Source organism: Acanthamoeba castellanii (genome assembly GCF_000313135.1).
Source record: "Acanthamoeba castellanii str. Neff unplaced genomic scaffold scf7180000084603, whole genome shotgun sequence".
Classification (NCBI taxonomy): Eukaryota; Discosea; order Longamoebia; family Acanthamoebidae; genus Acanthamoeba; species Acanthamoeba castellanii.
In genome coordinates, this window is record NW_004457654.1 from 1,028,405 (window position 1) to 1,049,993 (window position 21,589).

General features: G+C 57.7%; 10 protein-coding genes across 10 annotated transcripts; 6 read left to right on the forward strand and 4 right to left on the reverse strand.

Moving 5' to 3' along the window:
- Positions 1-236: 236 nt before the first annotated feature.
- On the forward strand, positions 237-2,265 carry ACA1_071690 (vacuolar protein sorting factor 4, putative; the record flags this gene model as incomplete). Its single annotated transcript, XM_004353023.1, has 11 exons — positions 237-369; positions 435-561; positions 622-683; positions 764-921; positions 992-1,107; positions 1,197-1,427; positions 1,513-1,644; positions 1,747-1,756; positions 1,782-1,887; positions 1,983-2,082; positions 2,193-2,265. 11 exons carry the CDS (start codon positions 237-239, stop codon positions 2,263-2,265), a joined length of 1,248 nt encoding a protein of 415 aa, XP_004353075.1.
- Positions 2,266-2,686: 421 nt separating this feature from the next.
- Positions 2,687-3,166, reverse strand: ACA1_071700 (uncharacterized protein; the record flags this gene model as incomplete). The annotated part of the gene is made up of 1 exon (XM_004353024.1): positions 2,687-3,166. One exon carries the CDS (start codon positions 3,164-3,166, stop codon positions 2,687-2,689), a length of 480 nt encoding a protein of 159 aa, XP_004353076.1.
- A 117-nt stretch (positions 3,167-3,283) lies between these two features.
- ACA1_071710 (6-pyruvoyltetrahydropterin synthase family protein, putative) lies at positions 3,284-4,139 on the forward strand (the record flags this gene model as incomplete). The annotated part of the gene is made up of 4 exons (XM_004353025.1): positions 3,284-3,529; positions 3,629-3,715; positions 3,808-3,910; positions 4,075-4,139. 4 exons carry the CDS (start codon positions 3,284-3,286, stop codon positions 4,137-4,139), a joined length of 501 nt encoding a protein of 166 aa, XP_004353077.1.
- A 954-nt stretch (positions 4,140-5,093) lies between these two features.
- On the reverse strand, positions 5,094-6,703 carry ACA1_071720 (meiotic recombinase Dmc1, putative; the record flags this gene model as incomplete). The annotated part of the gene is given in 9 exon segments (XM_004353026.1): positions 5,094-5,147; positions 5,221-5,342; positions 5,419-5,605; positions 5,682-5,770; positions 5,852-5,928; positions 5,993-6,104; positions 6,171-6,375; positions 6,472-6,673; positions 6,690-6,703. 9 exon segments carry the CDS (start codon positions 6,701-6,703, stop codon positions 5,094-5,096), a joined length of 1,062 nt encoding a protein of 353 aa, XP_004353078.1.
- Positions 6,704-7,074: 371 nt separating this feature from the next.
- On the forward strand, positions 7,075-8,144 carry ACA1_071730 (uncharacterized protein; the record flags this gene model as incomplete). Its single annotated transcript, XM_004353027.1, has 3 exons — positions 7,075-7,120; positions 7,221-7,441; positions 7,593-8,144. The coding sequence occupies 3 exons, from the start codon at positions 7,075-7,077 to the stop codon at positions 8,142-8,144; spliced, it is 819 nt and encodes a 272-aa protein (XP_004353079.1).
- A 274-nt stretch (positions 8,145-8,418) lies between these two features.
- ACA1_071740 (Fbox domain containing protein) lies at positions 8,419-9,582 on the reverse strand (the record flags this gene model as incomplete). The annotated part of the gene is made up of 6 exons (XM_004353028.1): positions 8,419-8,566; positions 8,647-8,754; positions 8,842-8,998; positions 9,055-9,259; positions 9,328-9,402; positions 9,493-9,582. 6 exons carry the CDS (start codon positions 9,580-9,582, stop codon positions 8,419-8,421), a joined length of 783 nt encoding a protein of 260 aa, XP_004353080.1.
- Positions 9,583-10,240: 658 nt separating this feature from the next.
- Positions 10,241-10,825, reverse strand: ACA1_071750 (uncharacterized protein; the record flags this gene model as incomplete). Its single annotated transcript, XM_004353029.1, has 4 exons — positions 10,241-10,311; positions 10,385-10,419; positions 10,483-10,571; positions 10,796-10,825. The coding sequence occupies 4 exons, from the start codon at positions 10,823-10,825 to the stop codon at positions 10,241-10,243; spliced, it is 225 nt and encodes a 74-aa protein (XP_004353081.1).
- A 113-nt stretch (positions 10,826-10,938) lies between these two features.
- On the forward strand, positions 10,939-12,492 carry ACA1_071760 (carrier superfamily protein; the record flags this gene model as incomplete). Its single annotated transcript, XM_004353030.1, has 10 exons — positions 10,939-10,966; positions 11,047-11,145; positions 11,212-11,287; positions 11,368-11,474; positions 11,554-11,645; positions 11,708-11,812; positions 11,891-12,018; positions 12,087-12,216; positions 12,288-12,351; positions 12,422-12,492. 10 exons carry the CDS (start codon positions 10,939-10,941, stop codon positions 12,490-12,492), a joined length of 900 nt encoding a protein of 299 aa, XP_004353082.1.
- A 260-nt stretch (positions 12,493-12,752) lies between these two features.
- On the forward strand, positions 12,753-18,048 carry ACA1_071770 (dual specificity phosphatase, catalytic domain containing protein; the record flags this gene model as incomplete). The annotated part of the gene is made up of 13 exons (XM_004353031.1): positions 12,753-12,873; positions 13,055-13,168; positions 13,261-13,356; positions 13,478-14,595; positions 14,753-14,869; positions 14,960-15,550; positions 15,638-15,752; positions 15,855-16,941; positions 17,049-17,107; positions 17,252-17,313; positions 17,404-17,505; positions 17,649-17,756; positions 17,878-18,048. 13 exons carry the CDS (start codon positions 12,753-12,755, stop codon positions 18,046-18,048), a joined length of 3,861 nt encoding a protein of 1,286 aa, XP_004353083.1.
- A 484-nt stretch (positions 18,049-18,532) lies between these two features.
- On the forward strand, positions 18,533-20,727 carry ACA1_071780 (Adenylate kinase; the record flags this gene model as incomplete). Its single annotated transcript, XM_004353032.1, has 7 exons — positions 18,533-18,560; positions 18,700-18,782; positions 18,909-19,073; positions 19,174-19,341; positions 19,430-19,798; positions 19,930-20,610; positions 20,713-20,727. 7 exons carry the CDS (start codon positions 18,533-18,535, stop codon positions 20,725-20,727), a joined length of 1,509 nt encoding a protein of 502 aa, XP_004353084.1.
- Between the last annotated feature and the right edge of the window lie 862 nt (positions 20,728-21,589).

Genomic DNA, 21,589 nt, shown 5'->3' on the forward strand with positions numbered 1-21,589 from the left:
CAGCCTTGTAACGAACAAATTTTTTGGCGGCAAAACTGAAGGGTTTGGGCGGCAAGACTGACGATTTTGCCGGCGCGGACTCGGAAAAAGGCGGAAGAAAAAGACGACACAAACGAGAGGGGAATTCCATTAGCATCATCAATCGATCTCTACTGGCGTCTCGATCGCTTGGAGCATTTGGAGAGTTCACGGAGGACGATTGAATTGGCTTATTGATTGATAAAGAAGCAGGAGGAATGGGTGACAATCTGCTGCAGAAGGCGATCACCATCGTCACGCAAGCAACCGAGGCCGATAATCGAAAGGAATATGCTGAGGCCTTGCGTCTCTACCAGCTTGCTCTGGAGTACTTCATGACTGCCCTCAAATGTACGTCCCCCTCCCTTTCTACCTTCGCCTTCATGTCTTTGACATTGGCACATGTGCGTGCACAGATGAAAAGAATGAGCGAAGCAAGCAGGTCATTCGCGCCAAGCTCAAGGACTACATTGACAGAGCCGAGAAGCTCAAGGCTTACCTCAAGGGCAACGAGGGCAAGAAGCCAGTGGCGCAAGGGGGCGGGTACCTACCCTCCACAAAGTCGTTCGTCTTGTGATGGCCTCTTAGCATTTGGTCCATCAGGGGAGGCGAGGATGATGAAGACGGCGATCCAGAGAAGACAAAGCTGCACAAGGCTCTGCAAGGTTCGTCTTGATCTGCAGATCTCAGATCCTCAGCAATCTCTTCGAACGAATGAGTTTTTTGATCTTTTGCATCTCGCTAGGTGCCATCTTGACCGAGAAGCCCAACGTGCGCTGGGACGACGTTGCCGGCCTGTACGCTGCCAAGGAATCCCTCAAGGAGGCGGTCATCTTGCCGATCAAGTTTCCTCAGCTCTTCCGAGGCAAGAGGAAGCCCTGGAAGGGCATTCTTCTCTATGGCGTACGCACCTCCTCTCTACTCCGCCTGAAGGCATGCCCTTGCAAGGGTCTATATACTCACGCACGCGCAGCCCCCGGGTACCGGTAAGTCCTACCTGGCCAAGGCCGTTGCGACGGAAGCGAACTCGACCTTCTTTTCCGTCAGTTCCGCCGATCTGGTGTCCAAGTGGCTCGGCGAGAGCGAAAGGTGAGCTTTTCCTCTCTTCACTTCACGAAGACGAACGCACACATCAACCACATGGCGCTAAACGGCTTCTTCTTCCTCTCATCTCGCAGGCTCGTGCGGAGCCTGTTCGACATGGCCCGCCAGAACAAGCCCTCGATCATTTTCATCGACGAGCTCGACTCGCTGTGCAGCTCCAGGAGCGATAACGAAAGCGAAGCTGCGCGAAGGATCAAGACCGAGTTCCTCGTCCAGATGAACGGCGTGGGCAATGACGAAGACGGTGTGCTCGTGCTCGGCGCTACCAACATCCCGTGGCAGCTTGACGCGGCCATCAGGAGAAGGTGCGCGCCTTGCCTCAGCTGATCGATTCGTCTTCGCTGTTGTGTGTCAAAATTAATGCTCGCGCTTACGCTTATCACTTGCCAGGTTTGAGAAGAGGATCTACATCAGTCTGCCCGACGCGCCCACTCGCGCGCGCATCTTCCAGATCCACTTGGGCAACACACCAAGCAATCTCACAGCGCAAGATTACAGAATGCTGGGCGAGATGACCGAGGGGTGCGTTGTGGTGACTCGTGTGAGTGTCCAATGCACTCTTTGACTCATTTTTGTTTCGCGCACGCCACGCCACACGCACATGGTATAGGTTCTCCGGTTCAGATATTGCTACGTGCGTGCGTGATGCGCTCATGCAGCCGGTGCGGGCCGTCCAGATGGCCACGCACTTCAAGCCCGTGTACGAGGTCGACCACAACAACCCTGCCGTGTCTCGCGAGTACCTCACGCCCTGCAGCGGCTCAGGTACTGTTGTCTCTATGACACGACACGCACGACACACTGTGACACGCAGACGTGCGCGCGCACGGCACACGAGACACTGATCGTGTGTTGCGCAGACCCACTGGCGAGAGAGATGACGTGGGTGGACGTTCCTGGCGAGATGCTGATGGAGCCCCGAGTCACCATGAACGACTTCCTCAAGTCGGTCAAGAACAGGTCCGTACTCTTTACTTAGGCTTCAACACAAACTCTAACCTCCACGTCGTTGACATCTCCTTTCTTTCTTTTTCTTGTGATGCTGACTATGGTTGTGATGTGGTTTGCAGCAAACCGACCGTCAACACGGCCGAGCTGCAGAAGCAAATCAAGTTCACGGAGGAGTTTGGCCAGGAGGGCTAACAAGCTACTGCTGCCCCCTCCTTCCGGCCACACTGTTATTTATTAGACCTTCTTTTTGTTTATCTTCTTCCTCCTCTTCCTCCTCCTCTCTTCTCTTCTTCTCTTCACCCGCATCGCCACAGCTCCATCATCTTCGCTTCTTCGCGCATGCACGCATGAGGGACCTCTCGTCCTCCTGTACAATTTCGCTTCACGTTGCATGTCGCTACTCCTCCGCTCGTTCGTTGTGTATTGGGTGGCGATGACTTGTGTAACAGCATCTCATCGTCTCCATCATCATCATCGTGTTGTGTGCACTCACTCCAATAAACCAATCGATCAACTCTGCACATAGAGCAGCGTCAGGGCCTCATCTTCAGCCAAGATTTACAGGAAACGGAGAGAGTAGTGTTTACAAGTTGAGCCTTCTTGTTTGTGTGGGTCAGGAGGCGATGCCAAAGCGTGCAGAGCCGCTTCGGCCGAGTAGCAGGCTCGTGGTGCGCTGCATCGCGACGAGGAAGGTGGATCGGCCCAGCGAGATGCCCACCCCGAGCGCTATGCCGATGAAGAGCGGACCCAAGAACAGCGACTTGGTGTCGTTCCATGCGTTGGCTGTCCATCGTCCGAATCGCGCTATTCTGCTCCTCGAAGATGCCCTGCTTGAGCGTAGGCTCCTTCTGCCGGCTGCCGAGGTGCTCTTTCGCATCTGGCTCAAGGAGAGGACCTCGGGCGACTGTTGCTCATCGATGCCTGCTGGCGGATTCTGCTGTGCCTCTTCCGACATGGGGTAGGTAAAAACGTTGTACTGATGTTCTTCGCTCTCCTCGTACTCGTCGCTGCCATAGTCCTCATTTTCGCTGTCTTCGTCCTCGAATTCGTCGAATTCTTCCCCTTCTTCCCCTTCTGCCATTCTTCCGTCCATCTTCAATCAATATCTTTTATTTATTTATTTTTTTCTTTTCCACTTTATACTGTGTTTTTATTCCTGCAGCAGCGCGTGCAAGCCGTAGCATCTCTCTGTGCCAAGCTTGTTGGCGCGATGGACCTGCAGCAGCCTACAGCCTCTACATCTTCCATCACATCACAAATCTCTCCTACCTCATCATCTTCAAATGAAACGAAGCGACCAGTTGTGATTTTGAGCCGAAGGGAGACCTTCTCGGCCTCGCATCGGCTGCACGCTCCACAGCTCTCTGAGGAAGCCAACCGAGAGCTCTATGGCAAGTGCAACAACCCCAACGGACATGGGCACAACTACACCATCGAAGTCCTCCTCAAAGGCCAGGTACCTGGCCATTATATTATTAATAATTAGTAAAATAAATAATATTAATAATGCATTAAAATAACATGATATTTGATATAAATAAATACTATTTTGCAGGTGGACGCGGTGACCGGAATGGTGATGAATCTGGTGGAGCTTAAGCAGATCATGCACAAGGCCATCCTCGATCCTCTTGACCACAAGGTGCGTGCCGCGCCGTGCCGTGCCGTGCGTTGCGTTGCGTTGCGTTGCCGGGTCGCGTTTGCGCGTGTGTCTGATAACGTGGGGCGGTGCAGAATCTGGATAAGGACGTGGAGTGGTTCCGGGATCGGGTGAGCACGACGGAGAACCTCGCCATCTACTGCTGGCAGCGACTCACCGACCTTCTCTCCCCTCCAGGTGCGGCCTCACCCCACTCAACACGTCGTGCCTTACGTGTGTGTTCTCCATGTGTCGTGTGTGTCGTGTGTGCGTGTGTCATGTGTGTGTGTGTGTGTGTCGTGTGTCGTGTGTCGCTGATGATGGAGCTAAGCGCCTCTTCTTGTCCATCATGCCACATGCAGGCCTGCTGCACGAAGTGCGAGTCCACGAGACCGAAAACAACGTGGTGATCTACCGAGGCGAATAAATGCTGTCTCTCGTGTTGTGTCGTGAGCCGTTTATTGTGGTGGGGGTGGAGGAAGCGGGAAGTCGGGGAAGAAGAAGGCGATCTCTCGGCGCGCGCTCTCGTCTGAGTCTGTGCATGCGTGTGTGTTGTGGGGATGGCTGAGGTGGTGAGTAACGCGTAAAGCAGAAGAAGGGCCGCCATCGACATATTGCGCAGTCGCGGGAGCGTCTCGTACCGGATCCGTGTGTCGAGTTGCGGGTGTCCGAGGCGGCAAACCGGCCGCGTATGCTGCCCGGGGCCTCCACCCGCGCTCTGTGCTCACCAGTGTTAACAAATCAAATGATGTATTTGATTAAATAAAATCATAAATAAAATCATAAATAGAAAATTAAATATGTAAGAAATAATAGATGCAAGGTGAGGGTACCGTCGTATGTGGGTAGGTCCCATGAGGGCGCGCCACTGTGCAATCGCGTCCTCTCGCTCCAAAATCATTGGAATAATCGGACCACTGCCGATTTGCAACAAATCGCGATTCTTCAGCATCTCATCAGACTGGACCGACGACTGGGAGGGGTGGAACCTGGTCATGAAGGCGACGAGGCGTTGATAGAAAAACTTGCCCTCATGTTCGCCGTAAAATCGCTCGGCCTCCTCGATTGACATGTCCATGAGCTTGCTCCGCACGATTTCGAATCCATTACGTTCGACCATGCGCAAAATCTCTTCAAGGGGCGTTTGCGAAGTGGTAACTTCATTATGAGCTGTTGACGAAGATGATGAGAGGATGTGTGGAGGATTCGCGTAGAGTGAATGGAGGGTGAGTGAGGGTCGTTGCTGGAGAAGGAGCGGAAGGGAGGGCACGAGGATGTCTGGCTTGATGATGCCCAGCGTCAGTTGCCTCCGCTTCATCTTCCTTCTTCCAGAATCGACAATTCAAAGAACGACCAAAAAGTTGTGGTCACATGAACGTTCTCAGTCCTTCGCGTCGGTGATGCCTTCGTTTGAGATCTGGTAGACACACTCGGTCTGCGAAGGAGCGTAGCGTAAGTGTTGATGGTGTGCGCAGTGCTTCTTGTTGATGTGAACGAGCAAGAAGTACCTCGGGCAGGCACGGCGAGTCGAAGATCTTGCAGATGCGCTGTTCGCCTCTGCCCTTCCTCAGGGACAGGCGAGTCGTCGAGGCGTGAGCAAGCACGTGCCCTCCGATGGGCTTCTTGGCGTCTGCAAGCGATTGTTGGTCGTCGGTCTAGGTCTGACTTCTTGAAGTCGTCTAGGGGTAGTGGAAGGAGGGGCGTACCGGCAACGAACATGGCGCCACCGCCAGGGTCGGCAGTCACCTGGTTGGTGATGAAGACGGCGACGTTGAACTCCTCTGCGATCTTCTGCAGTTTGCTCAGCATGCGGCCGAGCTTCTGCTGCCTCTCGGCCAGCTCGCCTCGACCAGAGTAATCCACGCGGAACAGAGCCGTTATGGAATCCACGATCTGTTCATGACGGTTGAACCGTTGAAGCATTCGGTGAGAAGCAGTTCAGTATCGACTAGCTGAGAGGAGCACATACCAAGAGGCGATACTGATCTTCGACCATCTTCGCAGCAATCTGGACGATGAGCTCCAGCTGGTGTTCGTGCGTGAAGGCTCGAGCGTATACTAAATAATGTATACGTGCAGCACTTGATTAGACCTTGTCAAGATCTCAGAGAAGCGCTAATCTCCTAGAGTAGAACGTACCAATGTTGTCGAGCGCAGCCATAGGGTCCAGGCCGAACCTTTCGGCAATCGGCTTGATCCGTTCAGGGCGGAAGGTGCTACGCGCAACGATGTCATAAGCTAACCGAACGACTTGCGAGCTCTAAACCAAAGCGCACGTACCCCTCAGTGTCGATGTAAGCCACCTTGCCATTGCCTCCGCTCATGTTGAGTGGCAGCTGCGTAGTGACGCACAGTGTGTGGCACAGCTGCGTCTTACCAGTCCTGAACTCACCTGGCGAAGCGCGTCGTCAGCTGACGTGGCCACCGTTGGGGCTTGGCGGGGGTGTTGTACGCGTACCAAAGACTTCGGTGATTGACATGGTCTCGACACCGCCACCGAGAAGCTGATCAAGAGCAGTACAACCCATGGTGATCCTGACGACCTCCTTCCTCTTGTTGAGCATCTCCGACCCGGTCATAAAGCTGGCGAAGTGGAGCTTGCCAGCTGCTTCGAGGATCTTGTCCACCTTGGCCTCTGAAATGCCCTTGATGGCCAGAAGGTTCTGTACGCGGGCGCGTAGTGTAGTGTAGCGGACTCTTCGATGAGCATTCGTGCGTGTATCGGGCCTACGCTGAAGTAGAAGTAGAAACGTGCGTACCTTTCTGGTGTTCATGAGAAGGCTGGCTACGGTGTGGCATCCTCCAAGCTTGAGCTTCTTGATGTCGGCCACGTTGACGCCGAGATCCTGCAGCTTATCGATCTCCTGGAAGTCCGACACTTGCTCGGCGCTCGCTTCCTCCTCCCCTTCCTCTACCTCGGCGGCCTCAGCTTCCTTCTCGGCCGCGGCCGCCTGCTCCTTCCTGAGTGCATCCGTACGAGTGAGCGTTCATGACCTATACACATGCTACTTGCGAGCTTCCTTGCTACGAGGAGGGGACGTACTGCTTCCTCACAGATCGCGACATGGTTGAGGGATTGATCTAACGAAGAATGGAAGATTACTTGGTGTTGCTGACGCTAAGCGATGTATGCCTGTTGGTGGGCGATAGCAAGAGACTGCTCGCCTGCGCAGCCGACCCGACGTAGCGAGCCGGCTGGTGGACGGCGCCGGTCATCCTTTTGCCTGCGTTTCGTTTGTGTTTTTTCCCGCCATCAGCACCAAGAAATGAAAAGAGAAATGTGAGATTACAATTCATTTCCCAAACCAAAGAAATGGCCAGTGAGCGCTCGGCTTGAGGTGCCCAAACCACAACTCAACGCCATGGAGATGACGCCGCTCCTGCTGTTGCTGGGGCTGGGACTTTTTGGTGCTTTGCCTTCCGTTTCGGTCACCGACACGCTGCAATCTTGGTTTTGTGGGTGTGTTATTTATTTTTATTTATTTTCGCTGTCCAGTGGTGCTGCCAGGTGTGGCACGAGGCCAGTGCGTGCCTGTGTCGGGCCTGTCGTTCTGCTCCGGCGTCAACTACTCGGTCAATGCGTCGTCCTTCGCCAACCCCGGCAGCACACCGCAGGAGCAGGACAAGCTCGTGCAGGCCTGGTACGCCAAGAACGCGCCCGACCAGCTCCAGACCAAGGACTGCCTCGACGCGTGGAAGGCTTACCTGTGCTCCTTCTACTTCCCCAAGGTTCTGACGCATGCACACTTCTACATCCCTCTGGTTGACATTAACCTACTCATCTTCTTGTTCGTGACAGTGCCCGTATTGCCGCGAGTCTAATGGTATATGTAGGAGCGCTTGCCTTGCGCTGACGGCCCGGTGTGCGCACCAGGTGCAGGACTTCATGGCAACGTGCTACGGCGGCAATCTCTTCGTCAATGACACCGACAGCTCCTCCCTCTGCACGCCCTACACCCTGCCCTACACACGGCCCGCCGCCGTCATGGTTGCTGCTGACGCCATCACGAAGACCACACCACCTGACGACGCCCCCGAGGTCGCGCCGCCGCTCTACCAGTGCCAGCTGGTACCGGAGGCCTACGCCTCGTTCTGCAAGCCCACCTGGCCCGTGGCCAGCGCGCCGACCAACTTCGTCGACGTGTGGACGCGGATGGACAACGTGACCCAGCTGCGGTGGAGCACGTTCGCCTCTGGTGGGGTCACGGACGCCTGCAAGGACTCGCTGCGCCTCTACTTCTGCGCCGAGTACTTTGCGCCATGCAACGGCCCGTTCTCGGTGTCCAACCCGCTCACCGAGGTGCTGCTGCCCCTCTGCGCGCGGCTCCAGAACGACTGTCCCGCGGGCATGGTCCGCAAGGTGTGCAGCTTCAACCCCTACGCTCCGCCTGACCCACGCGAGTGTCTAGCCAGCCCCTCGTTTCCTGTCTGATCATCTTGTCCTCTCTTGAGGCACTTCAATGCAATTGCTCTTGGGGACAGTTGTAGAGGAGGATAGCTCCTTGATTGTAGGAAGATGAGCTCAAGCCAATGGAAGTATGGGCTGGAAGGCGCCTTCAGGAGGGCACACCAGCTCAACACCTTCTCCTGCACTTGCGGTCGTGAACGACACTCCAACGTAGAGTGGCCACTGGCGCACATCTGCGAACTCCTGCGCGTTGTGTGGTGCGGTGTGTGGTGGTTCTGTTGAGTGACACAAGACCACCTCACACTGCGACCGTGGCAGCGGCACGCACCAGCGGGTCGTGGACCATCTGGTAGTTCTTGTAGAGGATTGCGTAGGGGTGTCGCTCCGGCGCTGCCTCTGCCTCGTCCTTCCTTGACGTCTCACCTCGGTCAATTAATCGTAGCGGGCTGAGCCAGCGCATCACAAGTTTCACACGAGTCAGCACATACTCAAGCCTCGTTCATTGAACAGACTGTTTGAGGCGCACCTCTTCCACTCGGAGGGCAAGTCCTGCGATTCTCGTGCCGATTTGGTACCCAACTGAATGCTGATGACGTCCCCCACCTCGTAGCGGGCTCCCTCGATCGCCTCTCGCCTGACCCCAATGGTCGTCACCGACGCACAAAAAAAGAAAGAAAGCGAAAGAGGGCAAAGAACGAAGACGACGGGTAGGCTAGGGTACCTGTAGAGGGCGGGGCTGCCGTAGGAGTGGAGGCTCCCCGAGCGGAAGTAGTAGGCCATGAACAGCGACTCCCGCCCCAGGTCCCACTGCGGCACGTCAGCCGGCGACGCCTTCGTCTCCGGTCGCTTGGCGCTGATCGCGAAGCAGAATTTGCTGCCTTGGGTGGCGTCAGCGATGTTTTGGGTGGTGGAGGTGTAGAGGGAGGAGAAGTACTGGGAGTGCCGACGAGTCGGAAGTGGTAGATTTGGGTGTCGTCGTCGCGGTGGTGCGTGGTGTTGGGCGCTTTGACAAAGGCGGCGGTGCGCTGCCACGTCGGGCAGCCGGGGGGCAGGTTGACGTCGCAGATCGCCGCGGTGTTGTCCCGCTGGAGGCGCACGTCGACGCTGTGCTGTGGGTCGAACGTGGGAAAGTGTAGTAACTGTTCGAGAGAGAGAGAGATGACATCAGCAAACGAGATAAGATCGTCAAATAAAGGGCGGTGCGTACATAGTCCAGGCGTTCATTCCCAAGAACGAGGCGGAATAGCTCCGTGCACGTAAGCACGGTCGCCGCGACGTCTCGCTGTCGTTCAAAGAAGAAGCTTAGCCTGGTCGAAGTAACTTGGTTGCACAAACAAGATTCAAACGTAGTCGAAGAAGAAACACGACGTACGGGAGTGGAGAGAAACAAGAGGATGTGTAGAACTAGTTCGCGCGGGAGTAGGAGTAGTGGGAAGGTGGCGCTGGCCTTGCATGCGTCCATCATGCGCGTTCTCTAAACTAGAGAAACAGAGCAGTCTGGCCGGGTGGGGATGATGACGGTGGCCGTTTTCATGACGTCTCATAGGCGGCTGTGGCGCGAGAGTTGGACACGCGGGAGTCCCACGTCAACGAAGTCGCGGTGGAGACCTCTCTGCACACCCTTAAGGGTTGACTGACGTATTGACCGAGCGCGCGCGGATTGGCCAAGCCTTATGCACGAGCCCACAGGAGCAACCGCTGGGGCTGACGGCATTGGCTGATTGGCCGAGATTGCTTCCCTGGTTCGGAAAGATGGTACTTCGATCCTTGTTTGCACCAACCACGCCCCACCACGCAGGCGCAACGAGAGCGAGATGGTGATGAGATCGGTGACAGCACGCTGTGCCCATCGCGGTAGCACGGAGAGCGGCGAAAGCAGACAGTAGCGTTCTCGTCCGCGTGGGTGCACGCAGGTGACGTTCCCTTGAGTTGGCCGGGCGAACGTCTCTGCCTCTTCCACGCCCCGTTCTCTGTACTCCTCAACAAGAGATGTAGTTGTTGCTTCCCGATCGCGCAATCGCTGTCTGGTCGGCAGCGTTGCCACAAACAACAAACCAAGAAGCCAAGGACAGGAAGGGGGAGGGAAAAGACAAACTTGTTGTTGTTGTTGCCTGGGGTGGCTACACCAGGAACAGCACGTAGAGGCTCATGCCAATCATGAATGCTGATACCACCCCACTTGCTCGTTCGCCTGACAAGAAGAATAGAGCCGCTCCTTAGCTGCCGCTGCTAAGCAGAGGAGAGGGGTGTGGTGTGGTGGGTACCAATGCGTGCTGCCTTCCAGAATAGCCCCAGAGCTCTGCAGAGGAGAAGATGATTGAAAATTCAAAGATGAAAAAAAATCAAAAGGATGCGGGCCTACCCATGCTTGTTTCGATCGAGGAGAGCAGGAGCACGTTCTCGGATGTAGGTGCACGTGCAGATGACGAGCATGAGGATCACCAGGAAACTCTGGAAATTGAACAATGCCGACTACTCCCCCGCCCCAATCATTCATGAAATCAGATGCCAGCAAGAAGGGTGATATAAAGAAGCCGCCTGCGGATCACCGCACCGTACCATGACGTATCAGCGTGTCGATGTGCCAAGGTGGTTTGTTGGATTTCTTTTCTTTTAAAACCAAAAAAAAGGGTTGGCGACGTGGCCGGAACAGAACCACCACAACAGAACCGCACGCCAACAGCCAAGGCTGCCGCCTGGACCATGACTTCTTCAGGTGCGTCCTCTTCACCGCTACCTTGATGGCATGACTTACACAAACGGGGTGGCCTCTGATACAGCAGCGGAGGGAGAGGTGTGGCACAAGTTCCTTCTGGGTATGGTGTCCTGTGCCGCCCCCCTCCCCGGTACGACCCTACCGCCCTCGCAGCGTGTGCGGCAGTGTGCGTTTCGTGCGTGCCGAGGTCTGACAGTGGCGGTCATGCAGTGGTCAACCCGATTGAGGTCATCAAGACGCGGCTGCAGCTGCAGGGTGAGCTACAAGAAGAAAAGGCCAAGAGTGGCCTCAGCCGCATCTATGGAAAGGGTACAGCAGGACCTCCTACCACACAGTACCCATAGTACACAACCAACACGCGGCCGTCGCATACAGAACGCAAGTACAAAGGGTTCATGCACGGTGGCGTACAGATCCTGCGCGATGAAGGCATAGCCGGCCTCTACAAAGGGTACGTGCTGCACGCTGGCGTCCGAGGTTGGGTGGTATGTCTTGCCATTCCTCACCACTATTCCTCAACACCTTGTTTAGCATCGTCCCTGCGGCTCTGCGCGAGTGCTCCTACGCGGCGATCAGGCTGGCTCTGTACGATCCCATCAAAACACTACTTGGCGAGAATCGAGCTGACGGCGTGAAAGGTACGAGCTGTCGATTGAGTGATGAGGCTTCGCACAAGAGCAATGGTTGATGCGGCTGCGTGAATGTGCGTCTGCGCAGACGGCGGGCTACCGTTTTGGAAGAAGCTGGTAGCGGGAGCCACTGCCGGCAGCATTGGGGCAGCCATCGCCACACCCACAGATGTTCTCAAGGTACACAGCTGTGCGTGTATGCGTGGGCTGCGCGAGTGCAATGGTGTGACCAAGGGGCGCAGGTGCGAATGCAAGCCGAAGGTGCAAGAGATAAGCCAAGATACAAGAACACACTGGAGGGATTCGTAACTATAGCACGAACTGAGGGCATCCGTGGGCTTTATAAGGTACCTTTCATGCAATAATAACGCACCCATCATTTTTGTTCTTGTGGTCTCCTGACGGTGGAACACGTGGCTTGGCAGGGAGTCGTGCCCACAACTCAACGTGCATGTATATTATCGGCGGCCATGATGTCCTCCTATGACCACAGCAAACACTTCATCCTGCAGAAGGGCTGGATCAAGCACGACAACCTCTACGCGCACATTTGGTTCGTGGCAATTCGATCTCCTACAGTTGAATTCGTGCTGACTGCCATGCGTTGCAATCCGTCTCCAGTGCGGGTATGATGGCCGGATTCTCCATGGCCGTGGTGTCGACTCCTATCGATGTGGTCAAGACGCGCATCATGAACCGCTCGGCTGGTGGTCCTGCGCCCTACAGAGGCATGTTCGATTGTCTTGTAAAGGTACTATACCAGTCAGATCTGACCGTATTGTGATTGCAACTGACCGCTGCCCCCTTGTAACAAACCTGCAGACGGCGCAAGCTGAAGGCGTTTTGGGTCTTTACAAGGGCTTCGTTCCGACCTTCCTGCGACTCGGTACCTTGAACCCCTCTCATTTCTTACCGGCGACCTTCCTCCCCTCATCTGCGGGCGTGTGATAAAACAGGACCGCACACCATATTGGCGTTCACGATCTACGAGGAGCTCAGGAAGTGGGCAGGCATACGGCCCGTATGATATGTTCAAGTCAGGCCGAGCGCAGTGAGCGCAACACGCTTTGACGGGAACCACTTTGTTGCGAGGTTACGGAGCTTTTTCTTTCCCGCCACATTTTCGGCCGTTAGGAAATCCAACGGTCGCCCTCCATTATCCATCACTTCGATTGATTTGACGTTGACCTGCCCCGACACCATCTTCTGCCGGCACCTTTCTAGCCCATCCTTATTATTTATTTTTATTGTCGCTCGGCAGTGATTCTCCCGAACAAACAATCCATCATGGATGGCAGCGAGTTTCTGGGGGACCTGGAAGGCTCCCAAGGTTCGCTGCTCAGCTGCTCGCCCTCCGCCACCTCCCTCGACATAGACGGCTGGTTCTCGTACCTCGCCGCTCAAGAAGGTATCGCGGCTTGCCTCACCCCCCCCCGCTACACAAATCAAACACGAAATACACGGTAAATTTATTCGAGGAAATATGGAGATAATTACGTAATAAAGTTATTACTTTATTTTTATGATATTATTTAAAGAATAGTGATAATAAATATCGATATTATTAACCTATTTCGGGTGTGCCCCAGGCGCGCGACCGCCGCAGAGGCCGGTACTGCTGCAGCACGAGGACGACCCCGCAGAGGTGCTCGAAGTGCGCACGCTGGCGCCGGCGGAGCTCAGCAGCCAAGAGGCAAAGCATGGTACGGCCGTTTTGCTGGGTCCATTCCAGCGATGGTGGGAGTGTTGAGTTGCACTCACTTAACTGGACGCGTTCGCACTGCCGTGCGTGCAGATGTGTTCACGGAGGACGCCTTTCTAATGGACCACTTTGAGGACTGGCACGCCCAGGACCTCGAGAAGATCCTGGCGCGTGGCACGACTGTTCAGGGTTGGCCATCACTTTCCTCTTTCTTCCAATCGTATTCACGTTTGCAGCGATTGAGCGTGTTCTCCTTCTGTGTGTCACACACACACGTCACACACACACACACACACACAATCACGAGCAGGCGAACTGCCGGTGGCGGTGATCGATCTGCACCAGGAGGTCGAGGAGCCTCCGGAGGAGACGAAGCCTAATGCGCGGACGCTCGAGCAGGCGGAAGCCGAAGCCATCCGCGAGATGATGGACGAGGTGCGCCACAAGCAGGAGGCTGCCCCTAGGGGCGACACACACGCGACCGGTGCCGGCGGCAGCGTCGTTGATGACAACAACTACGATGACGTCGACATGGACTTTGTGAAGGAAGAGGAGGAGGAAGACGTCGACGTCGACGTCGACGTTGATGTGGACATTGAAGAGGACCACAACGAGAGGGCCGACGGCGTCGATGGTGGCGACTCAGCAGACCAGGCGTCAGCGGCGACCAAGGACGGGCGGCGGCAGAGTCTCACGGGCAGACGCAGGTGGAGGAGGAGCCTAGACGGCTCCTCGTTCTCCTCGCCCTTCTCCTCGCCACAGCCGGCATCACCCACCTCCTCTTCCACCGCCGCCGCCTCCACTTCGACTTCGACTTCGACTTCATCGCCGCTCTCGCCCTCGGCATCGTCGCCCAACCGGCTCGTTGTCAAGATGCGTCGCGTGGGCCAGGGCCTGCGAGTGTCGGGGCCTGCTTCCACAGACGAGCCGTCGGCTGCTTCGCTCGGCCCCGCGGCCGAGAAAGAGCCCGCGGCCTCGACCACGACCACGACGTCCAGCAGCAGCAGCAGCAGCAGCACGGGCGGCAAGAAGCAGCCGACGAGCACGAGCGGCGGCAAAGGTCTGCCGGCGAAGCGGAAAGACGGAGTACTGAAGAAGGTGCAGGGCTACACGCTGTTCTGCCAGGAGGTGCGGGAGCGGATCGTGAGCGAGAACGAGGGCCTGCCGTTCCGCGAGCTGCAGAAGAAGTACGGCGAGGCGTGGCGCGCGCTGGACAAGGCCGAGAAGGAGGCCTACGCGGCGCAGGCCGACGAGCTCAACCGCGAGGCCGAAGTGGCGGCCGCTGCCGAAGAGGCGGCACTCAGGGCCGCGGCTGAGGAGGAGCGGCGGCGCCGGGGCCTCGAGCGCAAGGAGCAGCTCGTGCTCGAGAAGCGGCGGCAGGAGGAGGAGCAGGAGCGCAAGATTTTGGAGAAGACGACCGGCAAGATGGTATGTCGCGCCCGGGAGCACTGAGAATGGCCACCCAGCTTGCGAGACTTGCGCTTAACGGTTGAATCTCTCTGTGTGTGTCGTGTGTCGTGTGTCGTGTGTCGTGTGCCGTGTGCCGTGTCGTGTGTGCACGTGTGTGTGTGTGTGTGTCATGTAGGTGATACCACGTCTGTACCTCGGAAGCAAGCATGTCGCGGCGAATGAGGCATGGATGGAACAGGCCAACTGCACACACGTTCTCAACGTGAGCGCCGAAGTGCGCAACTTTTTCGAGGTAACACACACACACCACACACACACACACACACACAACACAACACACACACCGCACACGCTAAAGTCATTGTCTTTTGCACGGGTGCAGAAGCGGGGAGACGTGGCGTACCATCGAATCCGAGTGAGCGACGACGGCACGCAGAAGATCGACAAGTACTTCGAGGAGGGCACCGACTTCATCCACCGGGTCATCGGCAGCTTCGTCGCACGCAAGTACGTCGACAAGGCGAACCTCGCCGCCATCACGCCCGCCGCGGTCACGGCCCTGGCGCCGGCCGACACCAGCGCAGCCGAGTCGGCCGGCGCGCCCGAGCCCATGGTCGTCGAGTCCACGGCTGAAACGGAAACGACGACCAAGACCGACATTTCGGGCCTGAAGAGCGAAGAGACGGTGATCGGCTCCGGCGAAGAGCGAACGGACGCGATGAAGATCGAAAATGAGAAGAATGAAAACGAAGAAAGTGCGGAGACGGCGGGTGAAGCGAAGGCGCAGGAGACTGCTGTGGTCAGGACGGAAGAGAATGGGGAGGGCCAGGGAGAAGGAGAGGCTCGGGAGGATGGTGAAGAAGGCGGCGGCGTCAACGGTCCGTCGGTCCTCGTGCACTGCAGCGAAGGCCGAAGCCGGAGTCCCACGCTCCTCATCGCCTACCTCATGCGCTACGCCAAGTGGTCGCTCAAGGTACGCTGAATGATTGCGTCGGGAACCGACAGTGGCCTCACCACACACACCCACCCACACCCACCACACACACCACCGCACACACAGCGTGCCTACGAGCATCTGGCGAATCTCTCCTCCAACCTCAACATCAACGACGGCTTCAAGCAGCAGCTCATGAACTACGAGCGGACCATACATTCGCTCAAAGTGCCTTCCATCGGTACTGCACCCCCACTTCGAGCATTGCACACACCGCACACACCGCACACACCGCACACGCATGCAAACGCACACGCGATGGACTGACCGTGATTGCTTGCAGACTTTTTCGAGAGGACCCTGCGTACGGTGCGGCGCGCGGTCTCGTTGGGCGGCAAGTCGGGACCGGCGCTCTCCGCGCTGTATCCGCCGTCGACCACCTCGCTCGCCTTCACCTCGCCCATGGTCTCGCGCAAGCGGCCACCACCACGCTCCGCTGCTGCCGGTGCCGGTGCCGCCGCCGCCGCGCCGACGACCTTGGACGATGTGCCGAGCTTTATCGCCACGTCACCATCGTCGTCGTCGTCGACAAAGATGCGGCGCCAGTCGACGGGCTCCAGCCACCACACGGCGCGCTCGTCTCCGTCGACCTCGGCCCGCCTGCCCTCCTTCACACCGCCGATCCCGGTCAAGCGGAAGCGCATCATCAACCGCAAGATCTGCGACGAGGAGCTCACCGTGCAGAAGAAGATTGACAGCTACTTTGCATCGCCCGCGCCGTCGACACCACTCTTTGCGCCGCCGACCCACCCGTCGTCCAAGCGCAAGGCGTCGGCAGCGGCGCAGGCGGCGGCGGCCAAGCGACGGCGGGAGCAGCTGGGCGGCAGCACCTCGGATGAGACGGACGTCGACCACTCGGGCGGCGGAGAAGCCGCCGATGCTCGCGACCATGACGACGACGAAGACGAGGAGAAGGAGAACAGGAAGGTGACGAACAACAAGCGCGGCCGATCGGCGTCGCTGGAGGGGGCCAAGGCCGCCGGGGGAAAGCGACCGAGGCGACGGCGCGATGAGGACGAAGACGACGACGATGAGGACGAAAGCGAAAGCGATGACGAGAGCGAAGAGGAGGAGGAGGAGGATAGCGAAGACGATGGTGATGAAGACGACGACGAACTCGAATACGGCAAGAAGAAGAAGAAGAGTAAACCGAAGAAGAAGCCGGCCCGCAAGAAGGTACGCGGGAAGAAGGGCGCAACAACGCCCAAGAAGGCCAAGAAAACGAAAGCGGCATCGACGCCGAAAACGAAGACGGCGGTGGGCACGAAGGACGCCGACCGCGTGCAGGAGGTGGTGTCGCCCGACCTCGGCAGCATCACCATCCTGTACCCGTTCGACGAGGAGACCGTCAAGTCGTGGTCTTCTGCAAGGTACACGTGATGATGATGCCGTAGGCAGAGTTGCTGTTGTGTTTTATGGTGCGTGTCGTGCTGTGGTTGTGGACATGTCTCTCATCGCAAGTTCCCAATGATGGCAGGTTGTCTGCGTGGAAGCTGCGACACGAAAACGCCAACGCTTACTACTACAGATTCGAAGGTGCGCCATTTGTTTCTTTATAAATATATTATTGCTTTGCTTTGCTTTGCTTTGGCTTTTGTTGTGTTTATATGAATTTATTTTCTTTTTGTTTATTTCGTGGTAATTCTCTCTTCTCACCGATCCTCTTGGTGGTTTGGCTAGACCCGGTCGTCAAGCAGTCGCATCGTGCCTCGACCACCGAGCAGAAGCAAGAGAACCACGAGGTGCGTACAAATTCGGTGCTGTGCTTGCTAGGTGTGCGGTGTGTGCGGTGTGTGTTGCTCATGCTGATGGCTGTCGGGTCCCACCGCCAGGCCTTCATGGCGCGGTACGACGAGTTTGTGCGCGAGGGCTGGATCATCGGTACGGCGTGGGGCCTCTTCTCCAAGGCCGTGCCCGGTTTTGTCGGCTATCAGGTACCGCCGCTCGACCCGCTGGCACCCCCGTCCTTCGCCTCTTTGACGGGCCTGACCACCTCGTACGCTCCTGTGTTGTGTGCGTCGTGTGTGTCGTGTGTGTCGTGTGTCGTGTGTGCGTGTCGTGCGTGTCGTGCGTGCAGTGTGCCAACTACTATCGCAAGCTCGTCAAGGACGGCAATCTCGAGGACCGCTCCTACACCACTGACGAGAAGGGCGACCTCAAGAAGGTTCAACGAGCATCAAGCAAGGTGCCACCCTCTTCACGTATCGTGTAGCGTGTGTGTGCGGTCGTGCGTGCGTGAGTACGCGTGTGCTTGTGCGGTCGTGCGTGTGCGTGTGCGGTCCGATTAACGTTAAGGGTGGGAACAGGGTGAGAACGAGACGCTGAACAATCAGCTGAACGACGTGTGGCGCACGCCCGAGGTCAAGTGGATCGAGTCGTGCGTGAGCAAGTGGGTCACCAAGTACCACGCCAAGGGCGCCGAGAAGGCCAGGGGCACCCCGCGCAAGATGAAGAAGGGCGGCAAGAACGACGACTGAGGGCGCGCAATGTTGCGACCGCAATGTGTTGTGTGGTTGCAGCGTAATCACAAAAAGACGATCGTCATGGTACACAGCAACGGTGACCCATGCTTGTGAGGCCTTGTGGCGGTAGATGATGAAGAAAAGGGCATCGCCTTTCGGGTTCGTTTTCAGTCTGTCTTCGTCCTTTCTTCTCACGCAGTCCCACAATTGTAGGTGGGCCGCCCCGACAGTGGTGGGATAAATAGGGCTGCACTACGCTCTTGGTCTCTTTGTCGTTGTTGTTGTTGTTCGCTTGGCTGAGGCGCAGACCAACCACACCACCGACCCTTGTTCTCGCTCGCTCGCTCCGGCTTTCTCCAAACAAGACCAAGACCATCAAATCCCACCACGCGTTCAACTTTCTGAAAGGCAAGCGAGAGATCTCAAGTCTACACGTTCAATCACCAAAAAGCAACAGTGATCTTTGAAATGCAAGCACCGGCCTCTGGCAAGAAGAAGGATGCGCTGCACCGGACCGCCCGGCGCAGGTACACATTCTTTTAATTGATATATTGATTTATTGCTGTATTGATTTATTATTAAACTTTATTTTCGAGGAACAGTCATTGCAGTTTTCTTTTTTATGTGTAAAATTATGATTATAACTTGTTGTGGCCTGCACCACAGGCAAGGGCTCGCAGTGTCGCCGTTTGGCGGAGCAGTACAACCTCGAGCACATCTCCTGCGGCGAACTCATGCGTCACCAGAAGGTTTGTGTGCGGTGTGTGCGGTGTGTGCGGTGTGTGCGGTGTGTGCGGTGTGTGCGGTGTGTGCGGTGTGTGCGGTGTGTGGCGCGGTGCTGACAAGTGTGTTGTGTGCGGAAACAACGGGAACAGGCCATGGGCACGATGCTGGGCCAGTACCTGGACGACCACTGGCAGCTGCACAAGCTGTCGGCCATCGCCACCGATCTCGTGGTCCACACCATCAAGAAGGCCCAGGCCAGCGGCAAGGGGTTCATCCTCGACGGCTCCCCTCGCACCCCGCGCGAGGCCGAAATGGTACGCTCCACCTCCAGACCTTCAAGCCACATGTCTGACACAACACACATGACGCACACGACACACACGACACACGACACACGACACACGCGATGTGCAGTTGGCGATGGCGTTCACAGCGAACGGGATCGGGCTGGACGGCGTGATCGAGCTGGTGGTGAGCGAGGAGGTGGCCACCCGGCGCCTGCTCGCGCGCCGCGTCCACCAGCCCTCCGGCCGCATCTACAACCTCGGCACCTGCCCTCCCCAGAAACCCGGAGTCGACGACGTACGTTTGCTCGTGTGCGGTTGTGCGTGTGCGGTGACGCGTGTGCGTGTGCGTGTGCGGTGGTGTGTGCGCTGACCCGAAGATACAGGTCACGGGCGAAGAGCTGACCCAGCGCGCCGACGATCTCACGGCCCAGGGCATCGAGGTGCGGTTCCGGGCCTACGATGCCTACGGCGCGCAGGTCCACAGCTTCTTCGAGAAGCCCGAGTCGGGCGTTCCCCTCTACTTTAAGGTGGACGCCGGCGTGGACGACCTCGACGCCGTCCACGCCGAGCTCCAGCGGGTCGTGGCCCCGCTTGTCGACATCAATTCCAAGCGCTCGGTCTTCAGCTTTGTCCGCGGCGGCGACGAAGACAAGGCCGACCTGGACGACCGCGACAGCGAGAAGGCCACCACCGCCGGCATGGCCGGCGGCCAACGCGTCGGCGCCGCTGACTCTGCGGTCATTCTCCAACAGGTCTGCACCTCCCACACGCACGCACACGCACGAACGCACCACCGCACACGCACCACCGCACACGCACACGCAGCTCTTCACAAATATCTAAACTATGTTTATGTGTGTGTCGTGCTGTGCGTCGTGCGCAGATCAAGTTGTTGGTGCGCAGCAGTAAGCCGGCGTCGCGCTTCCCGGGCAGCCACCCGGTGGCGTTGACCAGCAAGAACATCAAGCAGCTCCTGGATGATGACTACCGTGTGGCGCCCAAGATCGACGGCGAGCGCCGCTTCCTGGCCCTGCTCGACGAGCGCCTGTACCTCATCGACCGCCGCATGCGCGTCGAGCTCTTCCCGGCCATCCGCTTCCCCGCGCGCTACAACCGCACCATCTTCGACGGCGAGGTCGTGGCCGTCGATCAGCCGCCCACGGCCGAGGGCAAGAACGAAAACGAAAACGAAAGCGACAACGACAACGAAAACGAAAACGAAAGCGAAGCGACGAGGCGGTGGTATTTCGTTATCTTTGACGTGGTGTGTGCCGAGGGCGAGTATGTGTGCCACATGCCGCTGCACGAGCGGCTCAACCTGGCCAAGCCCGTCATCGAGTCGGTCGAGGCCGCCCCGTTCGAGCTCACCTTCCAGGACTACCACCCGCTCGACCGCATCCACGCCGTCTTCCGCCAGCAGCGCCTCCACCACGTCGGCGGCGGCCAAGGCGACGAAACCGAAGCCGAGGCCGGCAAAAACGAAAAAGAGAAGAGTGACGATGACGACGGCGAAGAAGACGATGACGACAACGCCAGCTTCTTCCCGACCGACGGTCTCCTCTTCGTGCCCGTCTACACGCCCTACAGGTGCGTGTCGTGTGTCGTGTGTCGTGTGTTGTGCGTGTCGTGTCGTGTGCGCTTACGCACTGACGTGTGAACCACGCAGGCTGGGGTACTGTGAGCGGATGATGAAGTGGAAGCCGCCGGCGCAGAACACGATCGACTTCACCCTCCGCAGCGTGACGACCGATGTCAGGCACGGCCACCCTGCGCAGGAGGCAAAGAGCGAAAGCGAAGGCGACGACGCCTCCCAGGGAGAGAGCGACGTCGTCTTCGTGAAAGCGGCGGACGGCGACGATAGCAAAGCCGAGGCCGAGGCCGGCGCCGAAGCCCAGGACAAAACGGGCGACGCCGAGGCCGACGCCGCTCCCGACCAGCGCCGCTACTGGCAGCTGTTCGTGCTGCGGGACAGCAACAACTACGTCTTCTACGACTGGATCGAGTTTAGCTCCGATGACGACGAAGAAGAAAAGAACGACGACGAAGAAAAAAGCGAAAGCGAAGAAAGCGACGTGGTACGACGGCACGGGCTCGACGCCGACAACTGCATCATCGAGTGTCACTGGGACCCGGCCAAGAAGATCACTCACCCGCCGCCCGCCTCGCTCCTCGACGTGTGGGGTCGCGGCTGGAGCAGCGGCAAGGGCGGCTGGCGCTTCCACAGGTGCGTGTGCGGTGCTGCGTGTGTGCGTGTGCGATGGTGTCTGTGCGCTCATGCGTGTGTGCGTGTGCGTGTGTCATCATTGCAGAGTGCGGAAGGACAAGACGACGCCCAACGCGGAGTGGGTGGTGCGCAACATCGAGGAGAGCATCTGGGACAACCTCGAGGAGGCCGACATCGGGGTCTTCGTCGACCAGAACGCCACCACCATCCGGCGGCTCATCGAGGAGGGCCCGCGCTTCGTCCGCAGCCGCTCGGGCAGCCGCAGCGGCAGCGTCGGCAGTCGCCACCACCACCACAGTTCGGGCGGAAGCCGACGCGG